At 43.0% G+C, this 14,654-nt stretch overlaps 1 protein-coding gene across 1 annotated transcript in view; it reads right to left on the reverse strand.

The window, feature by feature from the left end:
• Nucleotides 1–14,654, reverse strand: part of nfkb1 (nuclear factor of kappa light polypeptide gene enhancer in B-cells 1) — a 64,662-nt gene that overhangs the window by 7,721 nt on the left and 42,287 nt on the right. The window contains exons 12-20 of the mRNA XM_055160085.1: nt 13,039–13,193; nt 10,204–10,347; nt 8,517–8,634; nt 6,062–6,176; nt 4,316–4,517; nt 3,381–3,550; nt 1,760–1,862; nt 641–753; nt 482–551 (exon numbers count right to left, since the gene is read on the reverse strand). Of these exons, the coding sequence (XP_055016060.1) occupies nt 482–551; nt 641–753; nt 1,760–1,862; nt 3,381–3,550; nt 4,316–4,517; nt 6,062–6,176; nt 8,517–8,634; nt 10,204–10,347; nt 13,039–13,193 (1,190 nt within the window). The remainder of the gene's footprint in view (nt 1–481; nt 552–640; nt 754–1,759; nt 1,863–3,380; nt 3,551–4,315; nt 4,518–6,061; nt 6,177–8,516; nt 8,635–10,203; nt 10,348–13,038; nt 13,194–14,654) is intronic.

Below are 14,654 nucleotides of genomic sequence, written 5' to 3' on the forward strand. Positions count from 1 at the left end.
CAAGGACTAAACAAGGACTAAACATGGACTAAAACAGGACTAAACAAGGACTAAAACAGGACTAAAAAAGGAATAAACAAGGACTAAACAAAGACTGAACATGGACTAAACTAGAACTAAAACAGGACTAAAAACAGGACTAAAGCAGGACTAAACAAGGACTAAAAACAGGACTACAAAAGGACTAAACAAGGACTAAAACAGGACTAAACAAGGACTAAAGCAGGACTAAAACTGGTTTAAAGCAGGACTAAAACAGGACTAAACCAGGACTAAACAAGAACTAAAACAGGACTAAAGCAGGACTAAACCTAGACTAGGTAAACTGGGACTAAAGCACGACTACATTGGTCTAAAGCAGGACTAAAACTAAACCAGGACTAAACCCATAATAAAGGAGGACTAAAGCAGGACTAGAACCGGTCTAAAGCGAGACTAAAACTAAACCAGGACTCAACCTGGACTCTAAACCAGGACTAACCTTGAGGAGGGCTGAGGGGGTACTGAGGTGGTTTTGGTTCGTACTCTTTTCCGTTAAGAAGCTCTAAAACCTGAAAAACAATCAAAAAAAAACCATAATAAAAACATAAATAAGAGCAGAGCAGCGCCCCCTCCTGCTGAGTTTGCGTCGCGGTCTCACCTGTGCGTTGGCGGCCATGTTGAGGGGGGTGGTTCCGGGGACGTATCCTTCGTCCTCCTCCTCTTCCTCACACATGTACAGAGGCTCCAGGTTTTCTCTGAGGGGGTCGGCTCCTGCGCACACGAAAAGTACTCACTCTCAGCAAATACTTTTAACGGTCGTAGTAGTAGTAGTAGTAGTAGTAGTAGTAGTAGTAGTAGTGAGTACGGCCTGACTGATACAGTGTTCTGAATGAGTATTTAAACGAGTATTTATCTGCGGAGTCATTTGTCTGTTTGCCCCTGAGTATTCGGGGGTCGGGGTCAGAGCGGAGCCTGGTGGCGAGTGGTGGTACTGCGCTCACCTGCCGCCACGAGCAGCGGTGAGTTTGGCCGAGCCGCATCTGGTTTGGTCCTGGTTTAAGTCCTGGTTTAAGTCCTGGATTTAGTTCTGGTTTAAATCCTGGTTTAAGTTCTGGTTTGGTTCTGGTTTAAGTCCTGGTTTAGTCCTGGTTTAGTCCTGATTTAGTCCTGATTTAGTTCTGGTTTAAGTTCTGGTTTGGTTCTGGTTTAAGTCCTGGTTTAGTCCTGATTTAGTCCTGATTTAGTTCTGGTTTAAGTTCCTGGTTTGGTTTTCTGGTTTATTTAGTCCTGATTTAGTCCTGATTTAGTTCTGGTTTAAGTCCTGGTTTTAGTTTTCCTGGTTTAGTTCTGGTTCTGGTTTAAGTCCTGGTTTAGTCCTGATTTAGTCTTGGTTTAAATCCTGGTTTGGTTCTGGTTTATGTCCTGGTTTAGTCCTGTTTTAGTTCTGATTTAGTTCTGGTTTAAATCCTGGTTTGGTTCTGTTCACATCCTGGTTTAGTCCGGGTTTTGGTTCCTGGTTTAAGTCCTATGTTTAGTCCCTGGTTTAGTCCTGGTTTAGTCCTGGTTTAGTCCTGGTTTGGTTCTGGTTTAAGTCCTTGTTTGACAGAGTAGAAATAGGAGTAGGAGTAGTTTTAGTAGTACCAGTATAAATAGTAGTAGTACCAGTAGTAGTAGTAGTAGTAGTAGTACCAGTAGTAGTAGTAGTATTTCTGGCAGTAGTACCTGCAGTATTTGCGCCCCCCCCGAGCGCCCTGACCTGAGGCGGTTCTGCACTCACCTGCCGCCATGAGCAGAGCGGTGAGTTTGGCCGAGCCGCGACCTGCAGCCACGTGCAGCGGAGTCGAACCGTCAAACGTACAACTGTCCACTCGGGCATTTCCCTGGAAAACACAAGACACAAGACACACACATGAATCCAGGGAGTAACAGATTACATGTACCAGAGTAATCAGAGTACAAATGATGAGTAACTGTATTCAGTTACAGTTACTGTTTCAGTCAGTGGTAATTGGATTACAGTTACTTTGTTGAAATAAATGGATTACACAGAGGTGTTTTCCTGTTTTCATATTTTGGGCTAAACCAGGACTAAACCAGGACTAAAACCAGGACTAAACCAGGACTAAAACCAGGACTAAACCAGGACTAAACCAGGTCTAAAGCAGTTTGGTTCAGTCCTCGGTTAGTCCTGGTTTAGTCCTGGTTTAGTCCTGTTTAGTCCTTTCAGTCCTGGTTTAGTCCTGTTTAGTCCTTAGTCCTGGTCCTGGTTTAGTCCTGGTTTAGTCCTGGTTTAGTCCTGGTTAGTCCTGGTTCAGTCCTGGTTTAGTCCTGTCAGTCCTGGTTAGTCCTGGTTCAGTCCTGGTTCAGTCCTGGTTTAGTCCTGGTTCAGTCCTGGTTCAGTCCTGGTTTAGTCCTGGTTCAGTCCTGGTTTCAGTCCTGGTTTAGTCCTGGTTCAGTCCTGGTTCAGTCCTGGTTTAGTCCTGGTTCAGTCCTGGTTCAGTCAGTCCTGGTTCAGTCCTGGTTCAGTCCTGGTTCAGTCCTGGTTTAGTCCTGGTTCAGTCCTGGTTCAGTCCTGGTTCAGTCCTGGTTTAGTCCTGATCAAGACCAGTTAAGGTGGAAACAGCTTTGAACTTTCTAATAAAAGCCTTTTAACTAGATTTTTGCTCGTGGGATTCTTAACTTTTTCTTCTGTTTTGCCTGGAGTCTATTGTGTTTGACCCAGAATTATGTAATTTTGTTCTGGGAGCAAGACCAAAGTTCTAAGGTTCTTACCAAGTATGAATAAACCTTTTGGGCCCCATGAGCCGGAGCTGGATAAAACCTTAAAATCAATTCTAAATGGAACAAGAAGCCAGTGCAAAGACACAAGGATTGGTGTGATATGTTCTCGTTTTTTGGTTCCTGTTAAATGTCGTGGAGTTGGGGACTAACAGCTACAGGAAAGTGCAGGAGTCCAGATGTGACGAAATAAAAGCCTGCATGACCCGTTCAAAAAGATTAAAAGATAAAAAAGGTTTGACTTTGGATAAAAGTCATAAATGATAAAAACTTGATTTTAAGACGTGGTTTATCTGGGGTCAGCCCTATGTTCCCACAGATTTTTCTAAAAATTAAACTCTTATTCAAGTAATTTTTATTTTTATACCACATTTAAAGGGATGATTCAGAGTCATTTCACCCTCGGATCATTTGCTCCATGAGTCCACATCACATCTGTGTTCACCTGCTGCTGGAGAGGAGGTTGACTGACGACCAAATTGGGAGAAATGGGGATAAAATCTGATGTAAATTAATGATAAAGGAAAGAAATAAAGGGCCAAATTTTGGAAAGAGAAAAAAAAAACTTCTCTCCCGCCCCCGTTTATGGTTGTGTTCCTTGTGGTTGGGGTTTGTGGTACCTCCAGGAGCAGGCACCCGGCCAGTGAGACGTTGTCCGCCTCGGTCGCCAGGTGCAGGGGCGTCCTGCCGCTCGTCCTCTCCTGCAGCTCCACGTCGGCGCCGCTCTGTAGTAGGCTCCGAAGGGACGACAGACGATTGGACAAAACGGCCATGTGGAGCGGACACTGTCCTGAAACACAGAGCGCAGACGGGTCAGGGACCACAGGCCGGGTTTGGGTCTGGTTTAAGTCCAGGTTTAGTCTTGGTTTAGTCTTGGTTTGGTCCTGGTTTAGTCCTGGTTTAATACTGGTCTGGTTCTGGTAAAAGTACTGGTTTAGTCCTTGTTTACTCCTGATTTTTTTCCTTGTTTATTCCTGGTTTAGTTCCGTTTTTAATCCTGGTTTTAGTCCTGGTTTGGTTCTGGTTTAAACCCTGGTTTATTGCTGGTTTAGTCCTGGATTATGTCTGGTTTATTCCTGGTTTAGTTCTGGTTTAAATCCTGGTTTAGACCTGCTTTAGTCCTGCTTTAGTCCTGATTTAGTCCTGGTTTAGTTCTGGTTTAGTTCTGGTTTAAATCCTGGTTTGATTCTGGGTTTAGTCCTGGTTTAGTTCTGGTTTGAATCCTGGTTTGGTTCTGTTTACGTCCTGATTTGGTCCTGGTTTAGTCCCGGTTTAAGCCCTGGTTTATTTCTGGTTTAAATCCTAGTTTGATCCTGGTTTTACTCCTGACCTAGTCCTGGTTTGGTTCTGGTTTAAATCCTGGTTTAGTTCTGACTCAGTCCTGGTTTAATCCTGGTTTAAATCCCAGTTTAAATCCTGGTTTGGTTCTGGTTTAAGTCCTTGTTTGACAGAGTAGAAGTAGTAGCAGCAGCAGTAGTAGTACCAGTAGTAGAACCAATAGTAGTATTAGTAGTAGTAGTAGTAGTAGTAGCAGTAGTATTTCTGACAGTAGTACCTGCAGTATTTGCGACCCCCATGAGCGCCCTGACCTGGGGCCTCTGCAGCAGGTGCGACGTCATGTCTCCCACTTCCTGCGCCGTCGCCAGGTGAAGCGCCGTGTTGCCGTGGCGATCTGTGAGGGCGGGGTCAGCTCCGGCCAATAGGAGAGTGTCTACGGCGTCCTTCTGCTGCGTCAGGACCGCCAGGTGCAAAGGAGTCTGGGAAAAATCACAATATTCATCTAAAACGACTTAAAAAAAAAAAACAAGTCCGCTGATTTCTGCAAAAAAACTAACAAAACTGTGGTGCCAAAAATATTTAAATATCGAAATATCGTATCGTTTAATGTGCTGATACAGTATCGATATATTGCCAAGAGTATTTTTGTGTATTTTACTAAATAATTTTGTTACAGAACTACAAACCTGAAAGAATTATTTGACCAAACTTTAATTTAATGAACATTTTAGTCAAATTTTTAAAACAAAAGTCACTGTACCTGATTTTAATTGTCTTAAAAATGTGAAAATGTGCTTTTAGTCCTGGTTCAGTCCTGGTTTAGTCCTGATTTAGTCTGGGTTTAGTCCCGGTTCAGTCCCGGTTCAGTCCTCCCTTAGTCCTGGTTCAGTCCTGGTTTGGTCCCGGTTCAGTCCCGGTTCAGTCCTCCGTTAGTCCTGGTTTAGTCCGGTTCAGTCCCGGTTCAGTCCCGGTTCAGTCCCGGTTCAGTCCTCCGTTAGTCCTGGTTCAGTCCTGGTTCAGTCCTGGTTTAGTCCCGGTTCAGTCCCGGTTCAGTCCCGGTTCAGTCCTCCGTTAGTCCTGGTTCAGTCCCGGTTTAGTCCCAGCTCAGTCCCGGTTCAGTCCTCCGTTAGTCCTGGTTTAGTCCCGGTTCAGTCCCGGTTCAGTCCCGGTTCAGTCCCGGTTCAGTCCTCCGTTAGTCCTGGTTCAGTCCTGGTTCAGTCCCGGTTCAGTCCCGGTTCAGTCCCGGTTCAGTCCTCCGTTAGTCCTGGTTCAGTCCCGGTTTAGTCCCAGCTCAGTCCCGGTTCAGTCCTCCGTTAGTCCTGGTTCAGTCCTGGATTAGTCCTGCTTTAGACCTGGATCAGTCCTGGTTTAGTCCTGGTTCAGTCCTGGTTCAGTCCTGGTTTAGTCCTCGGTTAGTCCTGGTTTAGTCCTGGTTCAATCCTGGTTTAGTCCTGGTTCAGTCCTGGTTTAGTCCTGGTTCAGTCCTGTTTTAGTCTTGGTTTAGTCCTCAGTTAGTCCTGGTTCAGTCCTCGGTTAGTCCTGGTTTAGTCCTCAGTCAGTCCTGGTTTCAGTCCTCGGTTAGTCCTGGTTTAGTCCTCGGTTAGTCCTGGTTCAGTCCTGGTTCAGTCTTCGTTCAGTCCTGGTTCAGTCCTCAGTTAGTCCTGGTTTAGTCCTGGTTTAGTCCTGGTTCAGTCCTCTTTTAGTCCTGGTTTAGTCCTGGTTCAGTCCTGGTTCAGTCCTGGTTTAGTCCTGGTTTAGTCCTCAGTTAGTCCTGGTTCAGTCCTGGTTTAGTCCTGGTTCAGTCCTGGTTCAGTCCTGGTTTAGTCCTGGTTCAGTCCTGGTTCAGTCCTGGTTCAGTCCTGGTTTAGTCCTGGTTTCAGTCCTGGTTTAGTCCTGGTTCAGTCCTGGTTCAGTCCTGGTTCAGTCCTGGTTTAGTCCTGGTTCAGTCCTGGTTCAGTCCTGGTTTAGCCCTGGTTTAGTCCTGGTTTAGTCCTGGTTCAGTCCTGGTTCAGTCCTGGTTCACCTGGTATAAATGGTTCCTCATATTGAGCAGTTCCTCTGTGGAGAAAACCGACAGGACCTGGATCAGACTCTGTAGCGCCTCCTGCTGGCTGTGCAGAACGGCCAAGTGCAGACCTCTACAAACACAAATAAATACATAAATAAATAAAAAAAACTGTTACTCTTTACAAAAAACAAAAAAAAACATATTTACTGCCCGACAAAAAAAAACAACGCAGTAACAAAATTTTACTAAACCCAAAAAACACCTTCGTCATAACGTGTTTTATTTGCTGACAAAGTTTTATGACTCAGCTCGGTCTTGTTTTTGAGAAATCCTCACGTGAAATTTGCAAAAACTCAAAATTCTTCCGTAATTCCGAGGAAAAGTGCAGCAACCGAAGCCGGGAATTTTCTAACCGACAAATCCAAACACTGATGCTGCACTTTCCTGTTTTGTTTTCTAATTCTGAAATGGGACAAAATACAGACTTGTTTTACTAACAATTTTTTAAACTGACTCCAGTGACCCTTTTTTTTTTGTTTGTTTGTTTTTTTGGAAACTGGGGAATCTATTTCGAGTTAATAAGACCAGGTCCAGGAAACAGTTCAGTAAATGCACCAGTGTTGTATTCAAGAGCGCACTAACCGAGACCAAGACCAGTCCGAGACCACAGGGTCCAGAGACCGAGACAAGACCAAGACCTCTGAGGGTCGAGACCGAGACAAGACCAAGACCTCTGAGGGTCGAGACCGAGACAAGACCAAGACCTCTGAGGGTCGAGACTGAGACAAGACCGAGATTACGGACCACTGAGACCAAATCGAGACCAAATCGAGACCAGATTGAGACCAAATCGAGACAAAATTTAGACCAAATGGAAACCAAATCTAAATCAAATCGAGACCAAATCGAGACGAGATCGAGATCAAATCAAGACCAAATCGATACTAAATCTAGATCAAATCGTGACAAAATTGAGATCAAATCGAGATCAAATCGATACTAAATCTAGATCAAATCGTGACAAAATTGAGATCAAATCGAGATCAAATCGAGATCAAATCGAGACCAAATCGAGACCAAATTGAGACAAAATCAAGACCAAATCTAGATCAAATTGAGACAAAATCAAGACCAAATCTAGATCAAATTGAGACCAAATCTAGATCAAATTGAGACAAAAATTGAGACCAAATCTAGATCAAATTGAGACAAAAATCGAGACCAAATCTAGATCAAATTGAGACAAAAATCGAGACCAAATCTAGATCAAATTGAGACAAAACTGTAACCAACTTGAGACCAAATCTAGATCAAATCAAGACCAAATTAGGACAAAATCAAGACCAAAATCTAGATCAAGTTGAGTTCATCTTTGTAATTTTCTAAGGTTATTTGTATTTTACAGTTATTTTGGCTCATTTATATCAATGTTTTTATCAGTCTATCTCAGTTTTATCTGATCAATATTCATTTAGGCATAAAATATAAAATAAAATAAATAAGTCAAACTGCACTAAAACACTTTGTGCCCCCTTTTTTTGGACCCTCACCCACAGTTTAAGAACCACTTCTTTAAGAGAACTTCCTCTGGCACTTTACAGAAAAACAGTACAGAAAGTGAAAAAAGTGGGTAGGATTTTTAAACCAGTTTTTTCACATTTTAAAGCTGTTTTTTCAGCTGTTTTACACTGGTATTTAGCTGCATCAGCACATTTACCAAACCAAACGCACATCGTGACAAACACAGATTTATTTTACATTTTTTTAGTCAAACTTCAGCCGCGTATCACAGTGGATTTGCTCTGTGCTGTAGGTCTGCTGTGTTATTATTTTATATTCTGCTTGTTCTGGATTCAATGTTTAAGCAAAACTCTTATTAAACATTCATTTTAATAAGAAAAGGTTTAACATTATATATTTCGAAAGAAGAGAAAACATTTGTTTGGCCCACGACTTAGTCCCAGTTTTTAATTTTGGCCTCTGTGAATTTGAGTTTGACACTTCTGATCTAACTTGATTTAATTACTTATTTATTTTTATTCTATTTTATTAACTTATTTATCATAATTAAAAGAAATGTTTGCATCATTGTCTGTTTTTGGATGCTTTCTGGATGTTGTTTATTGTTCTTTGCTGCTGGTACAACACTACAAACCTTTTTATTTATTATTATATTATGTTTACTTGAATTTTTATGTTTCTGACGGTGAAAGATCTTCCCAAATATGTTTTCTTTCTACATTCAGGGGTCAAAAGTCCAATCAGTGGTGACGGTTGATTGATAAAAAAAAATTAACTCTGACATACACAAGAGGGAGCACGTCTACTATTTAAAGACGTTTTTCTTTTTCTCTTTCCTCTCGTTTTAACCGTCTGCAAAGTTACTGCGTTTTTCCTTCGTGGGGCAGTGTACAGGTACAAGTACAAGTACAAGTACAAGTATCAACAGGAAGTTTAGGAGGAAACCCACGTGTCTCCGTCCTCGTCCTGAACTGACAGTAGGTGGCGCTGCGGGGCCAGGAGAAAGGCCGGGTTTCCTGAGACCGAGAACTGGAAGAGCGCCTCCACCTGGCGACGAGCTGCATCATCTGAAACGACGGAACAAGAAAAGGTCTGAACAACACCGCAACAATCAAATCAAAATAAAACCGAGCTCTTAAGTGTTTCTATGTATTTCTATGGGAGGGATGTTCGTTAGTTGCCATGGTGACCGCCCAAACTGCCCAAAAACTACCCAAAAAGTTTTTCAATTGTCTGAAAACTCAAAGAAAAAACACAAAATCAGTATAAACGTCACATTTTCAGGAGCCTGTGATCAATACGAGCGCCCGTGGTCCTGTTTAGGAGTTTTATTTCCAACAAAAAAAAGTGAGACGGAAAAACTGCTGCCGAACGATCATTTTATTTAAGACGGACTTGTTTAACAGCAAAAAATCATCTCAGCTCTTCCACGTAGATCCATGTATCACTCGCTCATTAGTTTTTCAATATAAAACTAAAAATAAGCAAAGGAAAAAAACAACTGTTTTCTTCATTATTTGTCTCCAAAACCAAAATGAAAAAAAGGATAACGATTTGTTTTTTCAGTTTTCGGATTTTGTGTTTAAATGAAGAATGGAAAAAACAGATTGAACCAGGACTGATCCAGGTCCGGGACCAGACCAGGACCAGACCGGGACCAGACCGAAACTGAGACCGAAACCAGACCAAGACCAGACCGAGACCAGACCGGGACCAGATCGGGACCAAACCAGGACCAAACCAGGACCAGATCGGAGGCTCAGAGCCCACTGCAGGGCCGGAGCTCGAAGCTGAGGCTCGGACCCTGCGGAGGCTTGGAGTCAAAGCTCGGAGTCCCGCTCTGGTCTTGGTCTGGTCTCGGTCTGGTCTCGGTCTCAGTCCTGGCCTGGTCCCGGTCTCAGTTCCGGTCTCAGTCCCGCTCTGGTCCCGGTCTGATCCCGCTCTGGTCCCGGTCTCAGTCCCGGTCTGGTCCCGGTCTGGTCCCGGTCTCAGTCCCGGTCTCAGTCCCGGTCTGGTCCCGCTCTGGTCCCGGTCTCAGTCCCGCTCTCGGTCCCGCTCTCGGTCCCGCTCTCAGTCCCGGTCTCAGTCCCGGTCTCAGTCCGGTCTCAGTCCCGGTCTCAGTCCCGGTCTCAGTCCCGGTCTGGTCCCGGTCTGGTCCCGGTCTCAGTCCCGGTCTGGTCCCGGTCTCAGTCCGGTCTCAGTCCCGGTCTGGTCCCGCTCTGATCCTGGACCTGGATCAGTCCTGGTTCAGTCCGTATGCGGTACAAAAGTCCGGCATCGCAGACACAGAGTCACGTAAATGGGAAAACGTCTTTTCCATTCTTCATTTAAACACAAAATCGAAAACTGCAAAAAGGAATCGTTATCCGTTTTTCATTTTGATTTTGGAGACAAATAATGAAGAAAACAGTTGCTTTTTCGTTTTCTTATTTTTGTTTTTTTACTGAAAAACGAATAAACGAATGATACACAGATTCACATAAGTCAGCTTTTTCTGTTCTGATGGTGTTAAAATAAATAAATAAAAGATTAACTTGAGTCACAGACCTTCAGACAGAGTAGTGCTTTCAGTTATTATCTAACTCTTTCAGCTGTTTTATCTAAACTGGGACTAAACCAGGTCTGGGTTTCTGTACCTGTGCGATCCGCAGGAGGACCCCCCGCGCCCTCCTCGCTCTGCCCCAGTCTGGAGTCTCGTTTCTGGGTTGTGTTTTTGAGAACCGCCCCCGAGGAGGAGTCGTCGTCCGGATCGCCGTCATCCGCTGAGGAACTTCTGGAAGCTGAGAAAAAAAAATTCACAGTCAGGGTAATACTAACGTCAACTAGCATGCAAACAGTGTACCTCCTGATTCCCGGATAGTAAAATATTTTGTAATTAAATGCAGACGGTACAAGTCAGACTGATTTTGAGCCTTTGGGGATCTCCCGGTCTGTACCTCCCCCCCATCAAACGCAAACCTAAACAAAAACTGTCAATCGTTTGTGCTTCGTTTGTGCTGCAAAAAGTTTTATTTGTGCTGCTTTAATTTTTTGAGATATTAATAATTCTTTTATAGGTCAAATTGGGATCACCCAGCGCCCAGGAAGCTTTAAAACGCTCTAAAACTTTGCAAAATGGTGTAAATTGTTTGTGCATCATTTGTGCTGTTTTGTGCTCTATGTTTCAGTCTTTGGTATCTTTCTTTTGATCCATATTTTATATTATAAATCAGACTTTTTCACAGCCTGAGATCATTTATGTTCACTAGTTTTGCAAAGTTTGTCGCACTCAGCTGAGGGGAAATGACACCATATCATTTCCTCAAAAATAAAAATAAATCATTTTAGAAATATACTAAGATAAATTAAATTAGTCACATTTCATATAATTTTCTGCCTGTTTTGAGCGCAATTTATCATTTTGAGGGGTTGGATATCCAGCCTGATTCATTGGACAGTTTCACTTTGTGGAAACAGTCTGACCTCGCAGCGTTAGGATTTGTTCGCTCGACAGTAGGCGGGTACTTTTTTAAATTTAACCAATCACTGTTGTTTGGTTGTGACGTATGTAATGCACCAAATCCTGTAGGAAGAAGGGCAATAACGTCTTTCCCTTTGATAAAATTCACCAAACATTCTCTTTGTTCTGGCTTTAAATCTTCGATCTTGGGAATCGTTGCCATCACAGAATGTCTGTCTTTGTCTACATCCATCTCGACGCTTTGTTTACTGTTGTGCTGTTCCACAAACGGGACACAGACTGGAGCTTGATTTTGACGTCATGTCTTCACAGCTCTTCACTGATTGGTCGGTGCGCGGTCTACAACTTCTAGTGCATAGTGCTCTAGTGTTTTCTGATTCCTGACCTAGTCGCTGGAGAGAAATGAAATTGAACGGAGGCACTAGGTGGCACCAGTCTGGCTACTGGATGAAAATGAAACTGCTGATATCTTAACCCAGGGGTGTCAAACTCATTTTGGTCCGGGGGCCGTATCCAACCTACTTTGATCCCAAAGGGGCCGGATCAGAAAACTCATGTCATATAAACCCCCAAAAATAACAATAAGTTCAAATATTTGTGCAGAAAAACACAAATCTATTACAGAAATCTTTTTTAATTGATGAACTCTTTCTTTTACAAAATATTATAATATTATGAACAACCTGAAGCTTTAAGAAAAATACAATTTCAGCACAAAGTTTTAACATGAACTTGTAAGTAAACAGGAATAAGTCCATTTTTGTTGTAAAATCCTGCACTCGGCTCCACTTTTCTCATTTTTGACATTTTTCTGATGAGGGTGTCACGGTCAACAGTCAAACGATCGTCCTTTAAGAGCGTTTGGAAAGAGACAAGTCTTCATTTGTGCTGCTCTGGTGGGAGGGGCCACGTACAGAGACGCTGGAGACGCTGCTGTGATAAACACCACAGAAAATTAACAAGATTTTAATAGAAAATATAATTAAAATATTTTAGTAGAAAATCAGCCGAGGGCCAGATTAAAGGTCTTGGAGGGCCGGATCTGGCCCCCGGGCCGTATGTTTGACACCTGTGTCTTAACCCTTGTGCTATCCTCAAGGGGATAGAGAGGGGTACAAATGTGCCCCTCTGAGGTTCAAACAGTTTCCAAATATATAAAGAGCATAAAGAGCACCACAAGGCACACGAAGAACAGAGACAATGTAAGGCCAAGTCACATGGCTGTTATGTGACCGGGTCAAATGGACCCATATATCTATGGTCATCCGGTCATTTTAGAGCATTTTTAAGCTTCCCAGGGGCTGGCTGATCCTAATTTGACCAATAAAACAATCATTAGTATCTCAAAAAGCAACTAAAGCAACACAAATGAAACTTTTGCAGCACAAAACAGCACAAATGTTTGACATAGTTTTTGTGTAGGTTTGCGTTTGATGGTGTGAGATCGACTAGTGGCCGCTCCAGGTACTGCAGCTCCCAGAATTCTGCATTTTTACAATATGAATGTTTTCGATTTATTTTTATTTATTTTTCACCTCAAATGCCTGAATGTTGAGCTTTGTATGATTTATCCTAGCCCCGTTCTGAGTCTGCGCTCGTTTTGGTCAGAACTGCACATTTCTGACGTCACGTGTCGATGGGGTCAATATTCAGGAAGTAACGCAAAAGAATGTTAGAAGAAATGGGCCGCGTGTCATTTCTCGTTCCTCGCTTCTTTTCCTCGATTCTGCGGGAAATGGGCGAGGAAGTCCCGCCCACAGACGAGACAAAACGAGGCGAGAGGATATAAACTCCTCAGAGATCCATAAAAAGTTTAATTCTTTCCCCTGACGTCTGCTCCCGAAGCCTCGCTCATGTTTACTCCTTCCTTCTGTTGTTTTCTGTTTTCTTTGGGACACCGGCGAGGAAAGAGAAATGAGGCCCGGCCATGGGAAGAGCACAGGTCACTGGAAACAGCACGGCGCCATCTTGGGTTCAGCTTCCAGATCTGATTATTCTTCCGCGTTCTCACCGTGTTTGGCCCCAGCTCCAGAGCCCAGGCTCGCTGAGTATCCTCCAGAGAAGCCTCCTGCAGCTCCAGAAGAACCGTAGTTAAAGGAGGTGAAGTTCTGGTAGTATCCTGCAGAGACACACAGGTACAAGAGGGACAGATTTACAAAATAATATCTTCAGCAGTGTTGTGAAGAAAATGTAATCCCCTACAGATTACAGATTACACACACCAAAATGTAGTTTGTAACATAATCCATTAAATTACTTAAAGTGAGTAATGTAATCTGAATACTTTGGATTACTTGATTTGTTGTAGAGAAGCAAAGACGAGGAAATCGTAACATAAGAAGTTTTGTCTGATAAAAGAAAATAAAAAGTCCAGACTTTACTGAACCAAATTAAAAATATTATTGATAGAAGACGAGGAAACACGTCCACACAGCAGGATTTAGTCCTGTAAATCCTGGTTTAGACCTGGTTTTAGTCCTGGCTTCGTCCTGGTTTAGGTCTAGTTTAGACCTGGTTTTAGACCTGGTTTAGACCTGGTTTTAGTCCTGGTTTAGACCTTGTTTAGACCTGGTTTTAGTCCTGGTTTAGTCCTGGTTTAGACCTGATTTTAGTCCTGGTTTAGACCTGGTTTTAGTCCTGGTTTAGACCTGATTTTAGACCTGGTTTAGTCCTGGTTTAAACCTGTCTTAGACCTGGTTTTAGTCCTGGTTTAGTCCTGGTTTAGACCTGGTTTTAGTCCTGGTTTAGACCTGGTTTTAGTCCTGGTTTAGACCTGATTTTAGACCTGGTTTTAGACCTGGTTTAGTCCTGGTTTAAACCTGTCTTAGACCTGGTTTTAATCCTGGTTTAGACCTAGTTTAGACCTGGTTTTAGACCTGGTTTAGACCTGGTTTTAGTCCTGGTTTAGACCTGGTTTTAATCCTGGTTTAGACCTGGTTTAGACCTGGTTTTAATCCTGGTTTAGACCTAGTTTTAGTCCTGGTTTAGACCTGGTTTAGACCTGGTTTTAATCCTGGTTTAGACCTAGTTTTAGTCCTGGTTTAGACCTGATTTTAGACCTGGGTTAGACCTGGTTCAGTGTCCGGCAATGAGTGGAATTACGGAAAAAAAAAAAAGAAAAAAAGGGATTTAGCCCAAAATGTGAAAACAGGAAAATACCTCCATTTATTTCAACAAAGTAACTGTAATCAGTCCTGGTTTAGTCCTGGTTCAGTTCTGGTTTAGACCTGGTTTAGGCCTGGTTTAGGCCTGGTTCAGTCCTGGTTTAGTTCTGGTTTAGTCCTGGTTCAGTCCTGGTTTAGTTCTGGTTCAGTCCTGGTTCAGTCCTGGTTCAGTCCTGGTTCAGTTCTGGTTCAGTCCTGGTTCAGTCCTGGTTCAGTCCTGGTTTAGTCCTGGTTCAGTTCAGTCCTGGTTCAGTCCTGGTTCAGTCCTGGTTTAGTCCTGGTTCAGTTCTGGTTCAGTCCTGGTTCAGTCCTGGTTTAGTTCTGGTTTAGTCCTGGTTCAGTTCTGGTTCAGTCCTAGTTTAGTCCTGGTTCAGTCCATATATGGAGCAAAACTTGATTAATTGTTGATCATTGATTGTTATTTGATGATCAGTGACAGTTATTTTGGTGAGAATAACTTAAA

The sequence above is a fragment of the Boleophthalmus pectinirostris genome, unplaced genomic scaffold (genome assembly GCF_026225935.1).
Source record: "Boleophthalmus pectinirostris isolate CB_2022bp ecotype Guang Dong unplaced genomic scaffold, ASM2622593v1 HiC_scaffold_3, whole genome shotgun sequence".
In the NCBI taxonomy this organism is placed as follows: domain Eukaryota; kingdom Metazoa; phylum Chordata; class Actinopteri; order Gobiiformes; family Gobiidae; genus Boleophthalmus; species Boleophthalmus pectinirostris.